The following is a 21,980-nucleotide window of genomic DNA, read 5'->3' on the forward strand; positions in this document are numbered from 1 at the left end:
TGCAGTAATACGCTACTTAATGGCATTAATTTACATAAACATAAACGTATGCATTGATGTTGTCTAAATCGTTGTAAATATAGCAAAACATGCAGTTTATTAGTCAAAATCAAACGATAAATACAGGAATAATAAATGACCTAAAATAAAAATGGTGATTATTAATAACAATAATTAAATTAAAAATATTAGAAATTACATTTAGAAATAATCCGTTTATTTGCGTTGTGTGTAGTGAGTACCCTTTTGAGTAGAACTAATCGTTTTGTTTCGTATTTATGAAGTAAAACACACTAATAAAATGTTTTTGTAAGCTAACCTAAAACATGCTTCATGTGGTACCATCTGAATTTACTTAATTGTTTTATTTAAGTTAAAAATATTTTTATAATATGACAGAAACACCAAACTACATACACTAAAAAAATAAGTAAATGTTAAGGGTTGGATCAAGTATAAATAAAGAGTTGTGAATTTGCCACGATATAGATAATTATTACTAGAGACGTTGTTTGAAATAAGGGTGGGTCCATGAGGTTCACGGGGTGGTTTTAAAGTAGCCTACCCAATTTACAGTGAAACAAGACACCCGCAGAGGAATGCTGTTTATTACTGCCTTAAATCACAGGTACTGTACTGTAGGAAATTACGCCACCCACTGGGTGACAGTATTTTATAATCACACAGTAAAGTATTCATATATGTTTTTAAATATTTCAAGTATATTCTTTTGGCTTTTAAAACAGTCCTGTTATTTGGAAATATTGAGGAAAACAAACAAACGATAAAATAAAGAATAAATAAAAACCGTGTTTGTGGTCATTCTAATAAAATATTGAGGATTTATTTAGAAATGTAAACAAATGTATCTATAACGAGAAGACAACGCCCTAGAAACCTCTGGAGGCAAACTAATTAATTATAACGTAAAGTGATTACGATAACCAATCATTAATACTATAGTAATAAAAAAATTAAAAATACTAAAAAACGTAACCCCCTAAATTCTTATTTTTGCATATTGTGAAAAAAAAATCAAGGATTATAACTGGGTTCACTTTTTTACTTTAAAAAAAAGATTTTAGATATGTTATATTTAATACAAATAGTTTTAAATATGTTGATGCAAAATTATATCGAACAGCCTGTGGATCCATCTCTTTCACCACCTGCAAAATACACTCGTCGCGAAAGCCTTCCCACCTGTCCAGATCATCACGACTCGCGCGACAAACATGTAGCGACGTATTTAACGTCAACTCCACTGACACGCACAGGGGAGGGCATGAAAGGAATACAAGGACTTATTGCTTCTAGACGTGTAGCTCTATAGATGAAAAAGCATGCGGAAAATGGGTGCAGTCATCGACACAAAAGACCCCTGGCTGTTCGGCGTCACCCCCATCTTCCTTTAACACGAGCACCCCCCTCCCACAGCCCCCCTCGCTCTGACCGAGATGCATTGTGGGGGAAGTCGTTGCCATTCGACCTCTGCAGGGCCTGCGCGGACGCAGACGGAACCCTGAAATTCATTATGCCTTTAAAACCCCTATTTATTTCCGCATAACCTACATACTCTTACCAGGAGGCCAGAGCGGAAAAAAACAGGTCATTTCATGCGGAATACTTTATTTAAAAGAGCGGAGGACTTTTGGTGTAATCGGATTTAGCCGATTAGGATTTTTGTCGTGAAGAAAGTATAGATTGTAATTTATTTTAAGAAAATGTCCGGAGAGCGAAACCGCAGGTCGCTGGCTTTCCGAGGAGGTGGATTAGCCGCCACCGGCGCGAGTGCTGTCGGAGGCAGCAACGGGAACAGCTGTGAGGCCCCGGCCTGTCAAGACCGACATTTGAACGGGAACAGACCGGACCAAGAAGAGGAAAGGGATTTGGGGGCGAAAGGACCATCGCTGGGCAAAGTAGACGGTGGGGGGTCCGTGAGCGACAGCACGGAGCCGGAGGCAGAGGAGGACGAGGACCCGGAAGGGGGCAGTTGGACAGCGGAGAAAGATCATGACAAAAGCGCTTTAAACAACGTAATGGTTCAAACGGAGCAATCCAACGGTGGCTGTGGGTGGGCGACCGGCAACAGTGTGAAACGGGAGGACGAGAGCGCGAAAGCGGAGGACGGCAGGCGTGGAGAGGCGGAGGACACGAGCGCTAGAAAGCCCCTGGTCGAGATGAGACCTCAGACTCTGCTGCAGAAACACTCGCTCTTCCAATACTCCTGGTTGCAAGAGTTTCCCTGGCTCAAATTTTGCCAGGAGACGGGACTGATGTCTTGCTCCTGGTGCCATAAAATCGCCACTAACAACAACGACGAGTTGGTAAAAGGCAGTCGGAATTATAAACGGGCCTTGCTGCTGAGACATCACCTGTCCTCGGAGCACGGCAGGAATGACCCGACCAAACAGGTAAAGTTACGTTACACAGCGATTCATTTGACGGGAACAGTTTGATCGACCATGGAGCCGAGCTGGGGTGGGTTATTTTGATTTTATCCTAACGAAAGGGGATGTTTTTCTCCACCTTAGGGGCACGAATGGAATTTTAAAAGCTGTTTAGGGAGCTAACAGGTCTGCTAGCTGTAGACAGCCAGGTCGGCGGTAGCAGGTTAGCATGTGTGGGCTAACTTGTTTAGCGCTGTCAGTTGGTGAGAATAACGTTAGTTGAAAAGCTCTTTATTTGGCGGTTTTAAAGCGAAATCAGTTTTACTTTATAGTGATGAATAATTTACAGTTTATAAAAACAATACATTCTGTCAATAAATCATATTAGATATGCAAGCTGTTGTCTTTTTAAAGATGAGATGTTAAGTAATATTAAGCCTGAATTTATATCATAATGTACTCTTTAGTAAAAAATGTGACACGTGATTTGATATTTTGTTGAGACTAGTGGTTTTATCGTTCAGAATGTTGTCCGAATGCCTCAATGTGTTAGTGTAACACAGTAACGCTGTAATTATCAACCCTGGTTGTCATAGTAACTAACTCGATTGTCACAGAGGTCACACAATTGCAAGGGCTTGACCCAACTACCTTTGGGGAACCGCACCCCTTCCCAACCCCCTCCCTTTGCTGCCTTGCTGTAAAAAGTGACCTCTGGCACAACTCGCCCTCCCCTTTAGGGCACCTAAATTAGAGGCATTGTGTTAGGTGACTCCCCAAGATCCATAGATAGTGTGTGTCTGAAGTAAATTATGTTTTCTGTAATGACAGCCATGCCCGAAATGTGCAATGGACAGAGATAAGGTTTGAATACATGTATCACGTTCTGTTTTGCTACTATGAAAGAACCTACGATCTTTGGATATTTTGTAAACTTCAAGTTGCATAACAGTGAATTTTTAACCTGTGTTGTTCACTAGATCTCTTAAACAGTGTATTTGCAGCGGTCTTGTCTCCATTCAAGGTATTTTGTTTTGATAGTCGCCATTGATTGAAAGACGGTATAAACGTTACTTTTTATTCCTTATAAAAGTCACATAACCACATATTTTGTAAAATATCAATAGGCACACAGAAGGCACAGTATTACTGGTCCCATAAGGTTTTGCGGTATGGCAGTGTGCAGTCACTCTAATCAGGGTGACAGAAAGGGCTCCACTAACTCAATTTATTCCCCCAGTAATTAGGAAGGACAGGAGGAGGAGATAATCACAGCCTCCTTAGCAACGAACAGGGTTAAAAGGGATAGTTCACCCAAAAATCAACATTCCTCCTCATTTATTGACCTTCCTGTCATTCCAAACCTGTTTGATTATATTATTCCTTCAGAACATAAAAGAAGATTTAAAAAAATGTTGGTCTCTATTAGGCAAAACCAATGACACATTTCTTAAAATCGTCTTTTGTGTTGCACAGAAGAATGGGTCATATACAGGTTTTGAATAAAACGAGGGTGAATAAATGAAGACATTTTTATTTTTGAGTGAACTGTCTCTTTAAGACACTACAGCAGCTCTGAACCCTGTTAGTTCCCTTTCAAATGACCTCTGTCAGTAAATTTTAACTTTGTTTTTTCACATACTATGTATATGCAAAGTAAAGAGTTTGAGATATGTACATTTCTAGCTTTATTTATAATGTATGTTTGTCATTTACCCTTTCTATTCGTGTCTAAGGCAAAGAGGCACAAAGATCACGAGATCGTGAAAGAATAGTATCTGTCAACCCAAAGTAGGGCAATTGGTCAAACATGGGCATGTCTGGGTAAAGACTGACTGTTTTTATAGGCCACATCCTCCAATAGCCAGTTTCATAATTGTGATCTATTATGTTTTTCTGTGAGGCTACCGTCCGTCATAGTGGGACGATACATTTCTTTACTGTTCCCTATCCATCCAGTTTCTCAGTGGCCATAATTCAATTAACCACAGAGAAGAGTATCTGGGTTGCCTCACTCTTAAGAGCCTGGACTTCGCCCTTCAAGTATTCACCCCCTCTTGCCTTTGCGAGTGAGCTGCAATGAAGACTCTCCGATCTCCGCCCCTGCACTGTCTGCCACTTGTGAAATATGTGTGTAATGGGGGGGTTGTTGTCTTGTTGGTGCTGGTCGTGGAATGGGGGGGAGAGAATTCCATGGAATTTTGTATCGATGAGCCCTTGTCTTTGTTGGGAGGCCCAGATCCTGGCATTCCCCTCCCACACCTTGGGTCAAGCACACTGTTGCATTGTTCATGCATCTGGATGAGGGGACCAGGCGCTGGCCCCAGGGGCCGGGATGGCTCAGGAAGACTATGTACAAGGAAAACAAAACCAACGCCCCTGTTGTCTGAGGCACAATGTCCCCCATTACGTGCCAGTCGTGTAGTGTACTCGCAGCACACCGCTGGTAGGTGATAGAGGCCCTGCCTATGTTTTGCTGAAGGCTATGTGTTTAAGTTTTGGGGAGCTATTGTTGTGAATAGGACCTGTTGGAAGTATACAATAGGATGATGGGTGTTGGCGACTCATCGCCTGAAGAGTTTTTAGATGCGCTGTCTGTTTAACTGTAGCACAAGGGCAATGGTTTTGGTGGTGGTTGTATAATGTTCCTGTTTCACATCAGAATGAAAGTCTGGGGTAGGAAACCAGAGAGAGAAACCACAGCGAGTTTCATATACGACAGGTTTTTATCAGAAAAGATCTTGCTTCCTATTTTCTTTGATGTCTCTCTTTCTGAATGATACGTTTTCCCCCTGTTTTTCCGATTAAGAAAAGTGAACGTCTCGGTTATCTCACGATATCAAAGAGGGCTGTCACAGTATCAAATAAGTAGTTGACACTAGTATTATCACAATTCATGATGCTAGTTTTGATACCACAGCAAAAACGTACATGCTAATGAACACATTCTTTTATTTGGTAAGTATTTAGGTTAAAGTGATAGTTCACCCAAAAAGGAACATTCTTTCATCATTTATTCACCCCCATGTCATTCCAAACCTGTATGACTATCCCTTTAAAATGGCTTTATATTTTAGTTTTGCATCTACCCTATGAAATCACAATATTGGCATTGTAAAAGTACAGTGTTTTCCTTTTGTTTTACAGTTGTAAAAACACACATTGACACACTATAGCAAAACTGTACATAATAGCAATCCTTTTTAGAAATGTAGAAAAGCCATTGTAAAATGGTCATTTTAAAGGTTTAGTATGTGAAATTTAGGTGCATCTAGTGGTGAGGTTGTGAATTGCAACCAACGCCCCCCCCCCTTTTCGAAGCACTACGGCGGCTGACACAAAACTAAGATGTCGTCACATTTTCACTTCTTTGCCGAAGGAGATAACGTATTCACGAATTGTGCTCTGTAGAGCAGTTTGTCCGTTTAGGTCTTCTGTAGAAACAACATGGTGAATTCCATGCAAGGGGACCCGCGGTGTATGTAGATAGAAATAGCTCATTCTAAGAAAATAAAAACATAACACATTATGTAAGGTCTTTATACACTTCTGAAGACATAGTTATGTATATTGTATTGCATTTCTGTCAATAGATCCTCCAAAAAATTACACACTGGACCTTTAATGCTTTAAAAAGAGAAATCTTTAAAAAGCATCTGTTCTCTAGCACTAACGTTTTCACGTGGCACATCTGGAGAGAGGATGAGCTGCATGTGAGCTTAAATGAGAGAACGAAAGAAAGATAAAGAAAAAGAGGTTGGTTACTTTAGTATGTCCTGACAGTCGACTGGCTGCCACCTCATCTGTCCTCTCTCCGTAGCGTGGCTTGGCACACAGTCAGGCTTTCTCTGGAAAGACACGAGGGAACAATAGTGGGGACATTGTAACACCACAAACGGACAGTCATTCTCGTCTAACACCCCCTCTCCTCCATCTCATCCACATTCTTCAAACCTGTTCTCCTCGAGACAGAACACAACATTTGTGCTATTTATTATATTCTTTAAAAAGATCACCCAAAATTTACAATTCCGTCATTTTTTACTCCCCCTCAAAGTGTATAAAGTCATATGACAGCTTTATATGGAGCAATCAGTCTAAATTTTAATTTGACGATCTTTTTTGCTGTAGCTCTTAAAGGGTTACGCCCCCCCCCCCCCCGTATAAAAAATACTTTCTTTCTTCTGCATAACACGTAAGAAGATACTTTGAAGAATGTTGGTAACCAACCAACATCGATCCCCATTGACTTCCATTGTATAGCCACAAAACCATTTTCTCAAAATATCTTCCTCTGTGTTCCATAGAATATGCAGGTTTTGAACAACATGAGACTGAGAGTGAAAAAATGTTTTTTCTTATCTCATTTCTTAGTATTCAAAATTGTTGCATTGTATTTGGAGACATGCATTAACCAATGCCATTTGGTGTCATTGACGTGACTTGTCAAGTTTAAATTTAAGCACCAATATGTATAACTTTATTTAAAAAGCAGCAAGGAAATTCATTACATAAATGTCCCTCATATACAGTAGAAGAATGTTTTTGTAAATCTGTCACAGAATTCAGTAGTAAAAAAGTTGTAAGTACTTTCTTTACAAAGCTTCAGTGTAACAGTACTGAACAATAGCCCTGAAGCAAAGGACTGGCATTGTATTCTCTCTCTCTCTCTCTCTCTCTCTCTCTCTCTCTCTCTCTCTCTCTCTCTCTCTCTCTCTCTCTCTCTCTCTCTCTCTCTCTCTCTCCTCTCTCTCTCTCTCCGTGGCCGGATCAGGCTACAGTAATAACCCCATCTACCAGGACAAGCCCAGCCGTGTGGAGGAGGGGGGCTGGGAAGGCCTCCGCCCTGAGAAATAGATTTAATCTGAATTACTCCAGCAAAAAAAAATGCAGCTGTGTGGTAGGAGGAGAAAAATGCAGGGCGGTATACATTTCTGCATGGATTAGGACATCTGCTTTGCAATCCTGAAATATATAGTACGTTCACTCCCATTGGTACGTACCGGCTAGATCTTTTTTTTTATTGTGAGAGCAGATGATCACGGGTTGATGGTGGGATCGGACAGTAGCCAAGTATTACTTCTCTTAAAGAGCATTAAGTAGGAAAAGGCCTGTGAGGGTGGGGGGTATCGGTGCTATAGTTCCCACAATATTGCAGCTTTGGAGCCTGTTAAACCAGTTCTCCTTTTGGAGTTGTCACCATACACCTGTCTTTTACCTTGTGTTTACACTGTAGACTGATGTCGTTTGTCATTTTTGTTTGTTGTGAATCCACCAGGAGATGGAGAGGCCAGAGGACACAGAAAGCCTGGAGGTGGAGGACTACAGGAACAAGCCCAATGAGAACTCCTACTGCTACCAACTGCTGCAAGAGCTGGACAAACAGCGCAAGAGCGGCATCCTGTGTGACGTCAACATCGTGGTGAGCGACCAGGTGTTCAGGGCGCACAAGAACATCCTGGTGGCCGGGAGCCGCTACTTCAAGACCCTTTACTGCCTGACGAAAAGCGAGAGCTGCGACCAAACGACGATCACGCACCTGGACGTGGCGGCCGTGCAGGGTTTCTCCGTCATCCTCGACTTCCTGTACTCCGGGAACCTCTTGCTCACCAGCCAGAACGCCATCGAGGTGATGTCCGTGGCGAGTTACCTCCAGATGACTGAGGTGGTCCAGTCCTGTCGCGCCTTCATCAAAGACGCCCTCAACATTAGCATCAAGCGGGAAGCGCCGGACTCTGTGGTGGTGGACTACAACAAGCGGCGGACGGTGGCCAAAGACTGCCATGGTGCCAACAAGAAGCCCAGCAACTTTTGGGCCACCAGCATCCTGTCCAAGTTGTCCATCAAGGCCAGCGGACAGGTGAAGGACGAACCGAGCGATGTGGAGGTGTCAGGAGGCGAGTGCTGTGGCTGGGGTGGAGAAAACTCTTCAGAGTCCACAGAGATGGAGCCACAGGGCCCGGGGCCAGTGTTCGTCTGGAACAAGTCGGATCCAGGCACCGGGCCTGCCGTCAAGAGAGAGGTCCGTCCTGAACCGGGCAGCGGGAGGAGAAAAAAACAGACGGCCAGACGGTTCGTCTACAACATCCCACCTGAGCCGGAAGAGGGTTTTGATGAGGGCATGTTCATCCAGCCTTCTGCTTCCTACACCAGAGAGGACTACTCTTACATCTCGGAGAACGCCGGTATGTTACCCATAATGCCTTTCTGTACTTTTCAAACACAACAGGGTGTCTGCACGGACACCCTGGGGGGTGCTCTTGAAACCAGATCCAATTCAAATCATTAGATTCAAATCTCATGAAGGTAACTAACCCAACCGGTGCACAAGAAAATACTTTAGCAGGTTGTGGTGGTTAGGTTATTAAAATGATGTCGCCACCCTATTTTTAGTTTGTCATTCTGTCATACTACTTCATGCCTAGTTGACGAAATCTTCTTAAGATGTATGACAATAGTGTCTTTGACACCTCTCACCCACACAGACACACACAAAGAACAGAATGTGTTTTCTCAAAGCTGTTGGTTAGTAATGCTTTAATCGTTGTTTATCAGAATACGCAGCCTTGAGAATGAGGTCGTGCCGTGTTCAAAATAGCACGATATCGTACTACCAAGACTAGATGAGAAAGGAATTTGAAATGCAGAATACATGCAAATTATGCATACATTGGGCTCCAAACTTCCATATGTACATTAAAAAAGTATTTGAATATAGTTACACTGGAATGGTGAGATATAGTATTCGGTTGTTAAAGCTACAGTTCAGAACAACAATCAAAACAGCAACAATGGCGTAGCTTGATGACGCTGTGAAGGAGCGTGGAATGATGGGATCTGTTGTCTTCAACTCAACCGCTGATGGCCATCAATCAGAAGGGAATGAGAAATCATGTTAGTGGATGAGGTAAAGTTTTATAAATGTTGCGAATAATTGTGGTCCATAAATAAGTGACTGCTCGAAACAAGCTAGTGGCATGCTAGACACCACTTCTGCATTTGTCCACGACACTGTTGTAATGCGGTTCTACGTCAGAAAAGGCGGTAACAAAGGGTAACGCGGATATGACGCCATTGACAGGCGACTGCACATCCCTGTGTCACTGTTTAGAATGCTGATTTGCCCACGATTTACAAGTAGTAAACATTTGAGATATTGTAAGTACTCAGCTGAACAAAATATATAACACTAGCCTAGTGGTTTTTGGATATTTTACTGCAAAATTGTTACAAACTGCACCTTTAAGTGGTGACGTCAGGAATACCGTTTCCGGGTCCAAGCATCTATGCATTTCAAGCGGGGCTACAGCTTAAACAGCTGTTAATGTGCACCGTTTACTCGCATCGTATATTTAAGCAGAGCATTTATTAACTCACAGTATACACTACAGTTTCCATGCTTACGGAATCTCCGACATCAATATTTGAATAAATGATGAAAAATGAATCACTGACTGGCCATGTGGGATTTCTTTAGGAAGATAAAGGTTAGGATTGTGGTTTTCCGATAGTTTTACAGCTCGTATATTAGCAGTTTTTGTTGTTTGCCTATAGCATCTTATTGAGCGTTTGGACCCGGAAACAGTATATGACTTTCCATATATGGTGGTGCGTGACTTCAGACTAAACAACCGAATACTGCCTTATAGGGATGGGCGGTATGAGCAAAACCTGTTTTTCGGTGCAATTTTATTTCACGGTAGCGATATATAAAACACTTTATAGTTACATAAATAGAAACCCAAACCATATCACACTTATTTGAATATTAAGCTCCTGCTCCTACTTGGTATTTGTTTGTGGCTCCTTTTGATCTGTGTGTTTATATGTCTCTCTGTTTCTTTGTCAGTTCAATTTAAATTTATTTTGCATCGTATCAAAGCAGCTTTACAGTAAATATAGGGAGATAAAGCACAGGCAATAAGATAAATAGTATGAAATAAATATAATATAATATGGTATTATTACAAAATACACGTATATTGGCAGTACTAACTGTGAAAATGTCAAAATATAAAGTAAAAAATTCTATAGGCGGTTTTATCGGACGCACAAGCCTGGCCACAAGTTAACTTTCGTCCGTGGTTGGTTATCGGTCTGGCTAGTTGTGGCTAGTAGTACTGGCTAACTTATTTTATATTAAATTTATATTAATATTAATTTATATTGATATTTTATCTTGTATAATAATTGTATTAAATTGAACTACTCAACAGTTATTGATTCTTTGAGGAAGTCTACCAGAAAATTTTTGATTTTGACATTGATGGGGACATAAAATTGGTCTGCAGAGCCGCACTGTCCCTTAAGTTTACCGCCATTTACTTGACTTATTTAAACAATATAATATTTAAACAATACTTCAAATAGTTTTATTTAAAATAGTTTTCTACACTGTTTTTCATTGTTGTCACTCTCATTGCTACACTGTCTATTGCTGACTACAGCAGGATCAGTTTCCTTAGAAATACACCAGAATATACAATTAGCCACTCAGTATTAACTACTGTATGTTCAACTGCATCTACAGTCTGGCTAAAAACTACTTTTTATATAAATACTGAAATATTTATGCCTACATTGTTAAAACCTCTGTATGTATGACTGGGTGCTTACTAAACTTCTATAACAGTGCAACCTTAATATAATGAATGAACAACAAATAACATAATCATGTTTTGTAAGCCTTATCACCTGTGACCCTGTCTCTCCACCTGGGCCACCTGATAAAATGACATAATTGGTGGTTCATGGTATCTGAACAATTCAAAGCTCTCATTTTAAACACACACTGAGAAACTATACTGTAGATAGGGGATTGTCATGCATTGAGAAAAACACTGTCCCTGAATCGATATGTGATGCAACATGTCCCGTATTTTTGTAAATAAACAGTTGGTAAGAATATTTTCTTACAAGTAGCCTGCATAATCATGCTCATCGCGTCTTGTTGACTGAGCTTTGCTTTGGCGTTTTTTACAACCAAATCAGCTGCAGCCTACGACACAAGTTAGCGAGACAAGGCAAAGCTAATCATAAAGCGACGTGAGTTATGGAGGCGGGACTCATTGCAGAGAACGAGACTTTAAAGGGGTCATATGACACGGCTAAAACAAATATTATTGTTTGTTTTAGATGTAATGTAATGTGTATACACCATTTAAGGTTCAAAAACGCTGTATTTTCCACATACCATGCATGTTTGTATCTCCTCTTTGCCCCGCCTCTCTGAAACGTGCGGATCTTTTACAAAGCTCATCGCTCTGAAAAGCGAGGTGTGCTATGATTGGCCAGTTAATCAGTGTGTAGTGATTGGTCGAATACTACAAGTGTGTGACGGAAATGTAACATCTCTTACCATATAGGAATTGTACTGACAGGTACACCCACCTTACTTATGTATACATTTGGGCGGTCTTAGTCAAATCATACCACGAACTGACGTGGATTTGTGGGGGTGTGGTTACACGAGGCGTTTCAGGCAGGTCTGGGTGAGCATTCGCTTTTAGATAGAACGCATCTTTTGTTCCCACACTTTAATTTTTGCAATTGTACGTGTCTAATACATGCATGGGCAATTTATAACACACCAAAGACACAGAAAAACACATTCGCGCCATATGACCCCTTTAACCATTTGTGTACAACAAATTGCGCTATTTTTACAGAATGCAGTTGTAAAAGATGTTTAAGTTCAATTAAATGATTTCTGGATAAATGAATGTTAAATAAAATAAGTAATAAGTAAAAACCACAAGACACAGACGGACATCAGAGGTTATATATAAATGTATATTAATTATTTGTATTTGTATATATTATTATATATAAAATTATTGGTAAGGACAATTTGTTGTTCCCTGGACACGTCCCTACCCAAATCGACGCCCTTGCCATATATATTATATTAGTGATGCGTAAAATTGATGTAAAATAATTGTCTGTTGGACATTAATTGGAACGTTGTATTAATGTTGCCATTCCTAAAAAAACGGATATAAATTTTGTATGTAGGATATTTACTGCGAAGTTATAAGTCAGACCATTATATTAAGTAAGATTTGTGAATTATAATATCTTAACCATAAACCCAACATCAGCAAACTGTCACACTCAGTCTCGTGAGTTAACCACGTCCAATTATTTACAAACCACATTATATACAGAATAGCAAAATCCATTTTATTCTGTCACAACACTTTCATACCGCCCAGCCTGACTGCTTTACATATTGCATTCTGTAATTTTAATAATGTAATAGTGTAACGGGGTAAATACAGCGAATTGGAATACTAATCTTTTAAATTCTTTTCGCTCATTTATTTTTCATTTTCTCCTCATTCTTATACATACATACAGACACACGCCTCAAACTTCATCTATGGAAAGCAGCCAGCAACCGTCTCGCATCACAATCACTTTTCTCTGGGCCCCGTGTAGCTCAGGGCCACAAGACCATCTTCTCTTTTTAATTAGAGCGGCCGGTCCATTTTCTTCCTACCCTTATTAAGGGAGTCAACCCTCCCGCCGCCTCATACCACTGAAATCTGCGTAGTCTCCAGCCCACCGAGCTGTCACGCTCCAGACTCTCTGCCCCCATTAGGCAGAGATGAGTGGTATTATGTCTTAAATGACGTGGTTCAGAGAGAAGGCTTTCTGTCGCCGTCTTCGGCTCCTCTAATGCAGGATAATACAGTAAAGGGAGGGAAGCATTCTACCCTCAGGCTTCCTTAACGCTCTCAAATGCACTTAGCTCATATTCCTGAGGGCACTTTAATGTGCCAAGCTGATGGCTCACACCTGCAGGGCATGCGTGCAGGGGTTTGTTTGACTACACGTGTGTACATATTAGGGGTGGAGCCGAACCCGAATAAGGTATTCGGAAAGGCACAAATAGCGTGTTTTTTACTAATACTTATTTCGAACAAATACTTGATACTTGAAATACTTAAAATATTTGTATTCGGGAACAAGAAAAACTTTATATCAAAAAGCTGCGTTTTCGCAGTGCATGCCCGCATGAGTGAGTGAGCGAGTGACATTCAGGAGTCGGGGGGGGGTGGGGGGTAAAAGAGGTGACTGACACAGGCTGCTCCACACAGCAACAGAGAAGGCTCGGCTGAGTGAAAAAAGACTTCACTGCGTGCATCACTATTTTTGTTGAATAGATTTTTGTACCTTAACTGGGTTCCGGAGGCAGTTTATAACTTTCGGGAAGCGGAGTTTGATCGGGAGATTATTCCTTTACGCTTCTTTATTGACGTCTGCAGTCAGGTGCTCTCATGTTCGCTCTGTTTACGTACACTATAACGTAAATTAGAAGTGTAACGCAAAAAAACTGGATTTTTACACCTATTTTGAATTTTACTCGAATACAAATACAAATACTCCCCCCCCAACAAATATGCTTACATACGAGTGTGGGTTTGCATCCATGTTGACAGCCCACTTTTGTCTTTCACTCTTTTTTGTGCTTTATAGTTTTGGTGTAGAGCAAAAGTTATAAGTTAAACCGAATCGCTCTACATATTCAAATTGTAAGTCACGACAAAAGATCTGGTCTTTTCACACAGTGTATTAACCAGCCGTGGTGTGCGAACATACGTTGGGGTTTTTGCATGCAGCAGGACATTTTGTGAGTCGTTCTGAAAGTGGACTAATTCACTAATGTAACGCATCTCTGTTCACATTGTGAACTTAGTTTCATTGTGTTTAGTCAGTTGTAAAATAAAATTAGTTGATTCATTCACGTTGAAACCACATGAAACTACTAGTGCTCGCAAATTGATTAATCGCGATTAATTGATTCCAGAAGAAATGTTTGCTTATATAATACTGTATGTGTATGTGACATGTATATTTATACGTGTATATAAATACACAAACATACATGTATATATTTAAGAAATATGAGCAATAAATATTTCGATTCGTATATATAATGTCAATTATATTTAAATGTATTATATAAACACAAACATATATTTTGGAATCGATTAATCGCTATTAAAGGGGTCATATGGCGTGAATACGTGTTTTTCTGTTTGTTTTTGGTGTGTTATAAGTTGCCCATGCATGTATTAGACACGTAAAATTGCAAAAATTAAAGTGTTGGAACAAAAGATGCATTCTATCTAAAAGCGAATGCTCACCCAGACCTGCCTGAAACGCCTCGTGTAACCACACCCCCACAAATCTACGTATACGCAAGTAAGGTGAGTGTACCTGTCAGTACAATTGCTCTGGAACCTGATGTTCCAAATATGGTAAGAGGCGTTACATTTCCGTCACACGCTTACAGTGTTCGACCAATCACAACGCACTGGTTTACTGGCCAATCATAGCACACCTCGCTTTTCAGAGCGATGAGCTTTGTAAAAGATCCGCGCGTTTCAGAGAGGCGGGGCAAAGAGGAGATACAAACATGCTCGGTATGTGGAAAATACAGCGTTTTTTAACCTTAAATGGTGTATACACATTGCATTACATCTAAAACAAACAATAATATTCGTTTTAGCCGTGTCATATGACCCCTTTAAATCTGCTAATTAGGGATGCACGATAAATTATCGGCCATATCGGTATCGGCCGATAAATAGTCATTTTTAATGTTATCCTATCGGCCGATAATAAAATTTAGGCCGATATATTTTAGCCGATAAATCCTAAATAATTTCCTCTGGTTAAACTTCTTCAGCTGCACGCTTCTCACAGTTAAAATACAGTACAGTACTGTCTTTCTGTCATGATCATTCACTTACTGAATTCACTTACTACAAAACATTGCTGATGTAGGTACAGTATGTAGATATTAATGAATGTGTATATTATAGGAACAAAAGCATATTGTTTAAATCAGATTGCTTACTGAATGCTTTCTGTCTGGAGACCTGTTAGACACGTGGCTATTAACAACATTTTTCTGGGTTGCTCTGGAAGAACATCTATAATTTGTTTATTAAAAAAATATATACACCAGAAAAGTGTGCAGGTTAAAGAATCATTAACTAGTGTAAAGTAGGCTTTTTACATGATTTTCAGGGGAAGAAAGAACTAATGGTTGCCTTGTTTCTGCAGTTAATTTTTTTTCAAACAAAAGCAGTCGTCCACGTTTTGATTTTGTTTCAGTCTTAGGGAATTTTATATTAATATTTAGATGCTGTATATCGGCCAATAAATCGGTTATCGGCTTCCAGTGTTAAAGAATTAGCGGTTATCGTTATCAGCCAAAATAAACATATCGGTGCATCCCTACTGCTAATTAATACATCAAGAATCGATTCTGAATCAAATCATAACCCTTAGAATCGATTCTCAATCGGATCGTGAGCGACCAAACGATTCCCACCCCTATTGCACAGCATTCACTTTCAGTGTGGACCGACCAATTTCTATCAACTTTTTATAAGTCCAACTTCAAAATATTTGTCCAGATGCTATTGGGTAAAACACATTCTCAGGCGGAGAAGTCTGTCTGTTCTCTCTCAAAACAAACAGGCACACACTACCCCTGATTCTCTCTTTTGAGGTGTGCTGTGCTGCCAGGGGCCGTCCCGCCCTAATCCTGCTAATGCAGCCCAACTATCTGTGCAATTCCAAATATTGACCCAGGCAGAGCGGACCCACTGCTGAGGTACTTACAATGGGATCTAACGGCTTTGGCCTGCCTGCCTGCTAATCCAGTGTGTAAGACGATCCACTGTTAGGGCTTCACCCATTTATTTACACATCATATCTCTTTCACACACCCATACAGACACATTTACAGTCGCTGCCTTACGCAGATCAGATAAGCAGATCGGCGTTTAACAAAGTTTATAGTTATACACTGTGTGTAATGCACTGCAAGGTTTTCGAGTCCTTGGTTTGTTACTCTCAGAGTTTACAAGAATGCAAACCCCCCCCCACAAATGTGAAGGTACATCAGTTGGATACACCAATGCATTGCAAGCACGTGGTTTTGTGTTACTTTAACGATCGCAAAACCTTTTATTCCCATTCGAGATTTATGTGTCATTGAACCGGTAAGTATCTAGCTTTTAACTTGCATAAATGACCAACTTGAACATTTTATAGCTTTAAGCTAATGACTGATGTAGCGCCCCCGTGTGACAACACTTGAGAATGCACTGCACACTTGCATCACGCCATGAGTCATGTCCCGGCACATTTCAAGCTAAATCAGTCCTGCATTAGCTTTAAGTGTTTTCTGTTTGCGTCCAGTCTCTTTCAGGCCGTAAAGGGCGGAGTCGGCTAAAACCCTGAGCCCATTCACCACCGGCCGCCCATTGTGTGAGCTCACAGAGCTGGCCCAGCAGGTCTCATCCAGCCTGCCGTAAGAGCCGCAGAAACGTCTTTGTTACACATTTGCACGATCCTGAACAGTCTCATGACTCCGGCCAATGAGAAACTAGGTTAATCGTTAACTGTTTTTTAGTACCCGACGAGCCCATAGCAACAGATTGGACTTTAATTTTGAGGCTGACGACGCAAACAAAGCGCAAGGTGGTGTTTAAAGCCTCTATCGAATTTCCAGGTGATCTGGCTCTCGTCTTCTCTTGGCAACCTGCTTGACGACCCTTTTGTTTAGCCCTTACCGGCTCAAACAAAGCCCCCCAACCCCTGTCTCACATGCTACAGACAGCTCTGGTGTAATTGTCATGAGGAGTCACTCCCGGGGGAACTGGAGTGAATCTTTTCGAGAGTATTTCAGCCCTAAATAAAGGTCCGGGCTGTTTGGGGCATTTCTGCGTGTTGGTTTTTGAGTGGTGGAACGGCAACAGGAGTTCTGCTTCATACACAGCTTGTTTATCAGCGCTGAAATTGCATTAAACTAATATGGTTATGGCTCCAGTTTGAGGTCTCCATTGCAACTGAGACACTTTCCCATTTAGTTGTTCCTTGGAGAGGGATACACACACCTGCACGCACACACATTGTTTTTCTCCTTCGTGTCTATCAGCCACATAGAGCCACTCTTTACAAATCACATGTTACAGAACTGCCAGTTAGAGCAGATAGTGCCGCCTTAACACAACTCGAGCCGAATTGTTTACATCTGCGGAACTGCTGTGAATCTGATTGTTTGTGTTCGTGTGGATTCTTTCAGGCGAAGCATCTGAAAACGCCATAAATAAGCTGAAATGTCCCCACTGTAGCTACATTGCCAAGCACCGACGAACACTAAAGAGACACCTGATCATCCACTCGGGCGTTCGCTCCTTCAGCTGCGACATCTGCGGGAAGCTGTTCACACGCAGAGAGCATGTCAAGAGACATTCCCTGGTAAGACCCAAACATCCAGTGTCATATGAGCCAGTCTCGACAGTAAATATCACTTTTCAGACCAAAATCAGCAGAACAAAAAAAAATTGTAGATAGAAATTTTTTATAACATTAGCAGCAATAATACTTGTTAAGCAAGTGTAATATATTTAAGTTATTTACCCGAGTTTTGTTTCTGAATGTGATAATAATTTGTGTCTAATAAATCGAATAACTCTTATCATTACAACAAATGCTACCTAAAAGTGTAAGGATTTTAAAATGTTTAAAACAATAAAATACATTTATTTTCACTTGGTATTCATTTATAATTATGAAAACATATTATTTTATAATTATTAGATGTATTTTATTTTCTTAGTTAAAGTTTATTTATATATTTTTATTGTGTTTTAATTCACTGCTTTAAGACATTCTCTCATAGGGTTTAGCTTTCTTAATTTTAACTTTGTGTTCAAATATTTCGTTTTATTTGTCAGTGACAGATCTATTCAGTTTTTATTTGCATATTTCTTGAAATTTATTTTTGTTTTTTTAAATAAATCTGTTACTTGAATTTTAGTTACAGTTTTACATCTTGACTCAATCGTAATCGTGAACCCCAGTTTCAAGTATGTAAAGGTGGTTCCACCCCTAATAATACAATTGCAATATAAACAACAATATTCATTTTTTTCACATTTAGTTGAGTGTTTAAATGTTGTGAAAATGCTATTATGCAGAAAATCTTAACATTTCCCCCTGGAAATCTTAAAGGTTTCCCCAATCTTTATACTAGTAAAGATTTTCCTTGGGCACCAAAAATATCCAGCTGACAATTAAATTAAATACTTCTTATTTGTATTATCTATTAAATTATGATATGTGAATTTAATTGCAGAAAAAATGTAAAGATTATGCATGCAATGGACTATAATTATATATCTGCCCAATGGGAATACATATATGAGTCAAGCCAGCCTAGTACTAGCCCACCCCTCATACCATCCGCTAATGTCCTGCAGGTTGGGATGCACAATATGTTTTACTCACATACCACTGGTGATATCTTGTTTACAGGTGCACAAAAAGGATAAGAAATACAAGTGCATGGTGTGCAAGAAGATCTTCATGCTGGCGGCCAGCGTGGGCATACGGCACGGCTCTCGACGCTACGGCGTGTGCGTGGACTGCGCCGACTCCCACCAGAGCTCGCAGGAGGGTCTCGAAGGCATGCAGGACCTGGAGTTCTCCCGCGACGAGGACTTCGAAGAGGTGGGAGACGAGGACATGGAGGCAGAAGGGGTGGAGCCAAACGAGATTGACCAATCCAACTGCACGGGTGACGCGGGTGGCACCCCTGAGCAGGACTGACTTAAACGTAACCTGTTTATTAAAACAAATCAAAATGCAAAGAAAAAAATAGCTGGGATACAATCAACAATTCCAAAGTGCTATCAAACCTCTTTGTTGCACGTGAAGTTATGTCAAAGAGTTCTATAGCTTTGTTAGAGAGGGACTCCAATATTTAAAGATTGTTTTATGTGTCTGGGCCTAGTGCCTGTCAGAGCAAGAGGTATAATGATATATAACTAAAAATCAGGTTTTTCTGTGATGTATTTGTTTCTTTTGTAGGGGACGAGGGTGTACAGCATTTTTCGAGTTTTAATAGGCCAATCATATTAAAAGAAATATTAATTATTTAATTTATGAAGAAAGATATCATGGTCTTATGAAATGATAGAATTAGATTGTTTTTGTATGTCTGCTTTTTTTTGTTTCAGTTTATAACTGAGCTTCCTGACAGATTTGATCGTATATTGCTCAAAGGCGCATAGAGACAAAGTAGGAGCATTATAGAAATTCCGCCTACAGGAAGATTTGTTGTTTCCTTTCTAGTTATATATGTTGTCATGAAATATATATATTTTCCTTTTCCCTGCACAGATCTTGGAACCAAAAATCTGTTTTGTGACTAATTGACCACAGCCATATTTATGATTTAAGTTATACGGGCTGTTAGATCGTGCCAAGCAGAATGCACACCAAGGTTTTGCAGGACACAAACTACTGAACATGCTGAGAGAGCGTAAAGCAGAGAAATATGAAAAAAATCGAAAAAGACAAAATGTTAAAATATAAGGGGAATATATTATTGCTAGCTTTATTTGAATCACAGCATCACAGTAACACTTTATAAAGCATTTTGACATTCACTTAAAGCTTGAATTTTGCCAAATGATGGAAACGTTTGGTGCTGTAACGCTTTTTTTTTTACTATTCTTATTTTTAAATACTGGACCTACAAGCTGTATATGATGTTAATAATCGTAAAGCCTACTCAACTCAGTTATACTAATCAGCTTTGTATTTTACACTGTTCTGCTAAGGAGCCTATCAGGTATGCTTTTTGTCCGTTTTTAAAGTCTTTTCTATTAAATGCACATTCACACACGTACATACCATTCTTGTTAAAACTACTGGCAGTGCTTGTATAGATGGAACGACCTGATGTCCTTGACCCTTCGGAGTTGGTTAGTGGTACTGAGCATACTTGTAATCACTTGAATGACCCGTGTAACGTTTCGAGAGGAAAGTTGTTCATTTTGGTCCCCCTGTCCCATAACATTCATAATGATTTTGATTTGTCTCTTGTCTGCTGAGTGAAAAACACTTTGCTTGTGCTAGCGTAGAGTGGAAGGTCTATGAAAAGGCATAGACAGGCACTTACTGCTCTGCGTTGAGTTATTTCTTATTTCCCCAAAGCCGGTCTGGATGGAAATAACGTTAATCTGTTGTTTTATTCCGTTTATTTTTTATTTCGACATTTCATTATTTAATGTTATATATGTATTGACTCCGAAATGCAATCAAGACTGTTAATTTCTATTTGTCCTACCAAAATCATTGTTTAATTGTTAAAAGATTAATGTAAGAAAACCAGGTTAAATATTTAGCGTTGATCCTAGCTTGTGTATGTCGTCGGATTTAAGTGTCTTTATTCTAAAAACCAATCATCCACTTTACCATAGATGCATATATTGTTTTATTCGTCCTTCTTTTTTTTCTTTTTTTTTTGAGGTTCTGTTTTTGTTCGTTCCTTGTGTTTTTTTTCTATTTCATTTTAAGCACATATTTTATAAAAAAAACATGTTTGTGGGGTAATTCCTAGGAGCAGGAGTTTGTGTTCATATGCAGTGAATATATTGAAGTGCTATACTGATACAGAAATCGTCTATCTTTCCCTTTATTCGAGATGAAAGTGTATTTTAAAAACTGTATAGAAGATCCTGTTTGTATTACTTACCTTCAGATCACTGTGGGAGGGATATTATATACGTGTATATATATATATATGAAAGTTTATGAAATATATATATATATATATAGCTATTTAATGTGATGGCACACTGCTGCAGATTTAAAAGCTTGGCCTGGCTTTCACTGTTCTCACTGACCACGTGCTCGATCACCAATCACGTCAGCTCAGTTTTCCTGTTTGCCTGTGTATCTGTTAGACGCACGACGATGAACTTTCTAGATTTTATGCTGTATGTTGTCAAACAAACATAACATACAAAAAGAAAAAAAAAACACTACAGATGAAGGTTTTTCTCCAGCTGTATTTTGTAAAAGCTGTTTCAAAGATGTATTTTTCAACTCTCTTACAGTGATGCAAACAGGGCCGCGGGCTCACCTCAAACACAAATCAAATCAGGTGATTCTTTTTGTTTTTCAAGGTTTTAAATGAATACGTTTTCCTTCTCTTTCAATTGTACTACTGTTTCTCTATTATAAATTTTAAAATAAAACTTTGATATTTCCCTCTGTTTTACTGTCTTATTACAAAAGTCGACTGCCAAGAGTTTATTAGCTTTGACCGACAACGGTTTGAACGTCCCTGTGTATATTTGCTGTTCTGTTGCGATTTGTTTTAAATTACGTCATCTAGCCTTGTTAAACAAACTTGTTGAACGATATCGACTCCGTGGGTGAGAATAAAACTAAAGCTCCAAACTAGCAAGAATCCACGTACATTGCCTACTGTTGCAGCCAGGCCATAGTTCCCTATAGACCAATTTGGAGTCGACGACACGGTTACGTCACTGCCAGTTGCGCGCGCATACTGGTTGCAGAAAAACAGTGGAAACAAAGCAGCAATGAGTGAAACGGAGGAGACAATTTCTTCAAAAACATGTTTTTGTGTTGTTGAATGCCAGAATAGGAATACCAAAAATTATGGTATTTTCCTATAGAATACCGTCGTTGAATATGCCATTTTAAGCTAAACAAGTCATTAAACGAACAGTCTGGACTGACGAAATC

The 21,980-nt window shown here is 39.7% G+C and overlaps 1 protein-coding gene across 1 annotated transcript; it reads left to right on the top strand.

Annotated features, from left to right (window-relative positions):
• The first annotated feature begins 1,047 nt into the window (after window positions 1–1,047).
• Window positions 1,048–21,484, top strand: zbtb10 (zinc finger and BTB domain containing 10). The gene is made up of 4 exons (XM_057354020.1): window positions 1,048–2,414; window positions 7,669–8,575; window positions 17,500–17,675; window positions 18,735–21,484. Exons 1-4 carry the CDS (start codon window positions 1,725–1,727, stop codon window positions 19,026–19,028), a joined length of 2,067 nt encoding a protein of 688 aa, XP_057210003.1. The 5' UTR covers window positions 1,048–1,724; the 3' UTR covers window positions 19,029–21,484.
• Window positions 21,485–21,980: the final 496 nt, after the last annotated feature.

This window comes from Triplophysa rosa, linkage group LG16, assembly GCF_024868665.1.
Source record: "Triplophysa rosa linkage group LG16, Trosa_1v2, whole genome shotgun sequence".
In the NCBI taxonomy this organism is placed as follows: Eukaryota; Metazoa; Chordata; class Actinopteri; order Cypriniformes; family Nemacheilidae; genus Triplophysa; species Triplophysa rosa.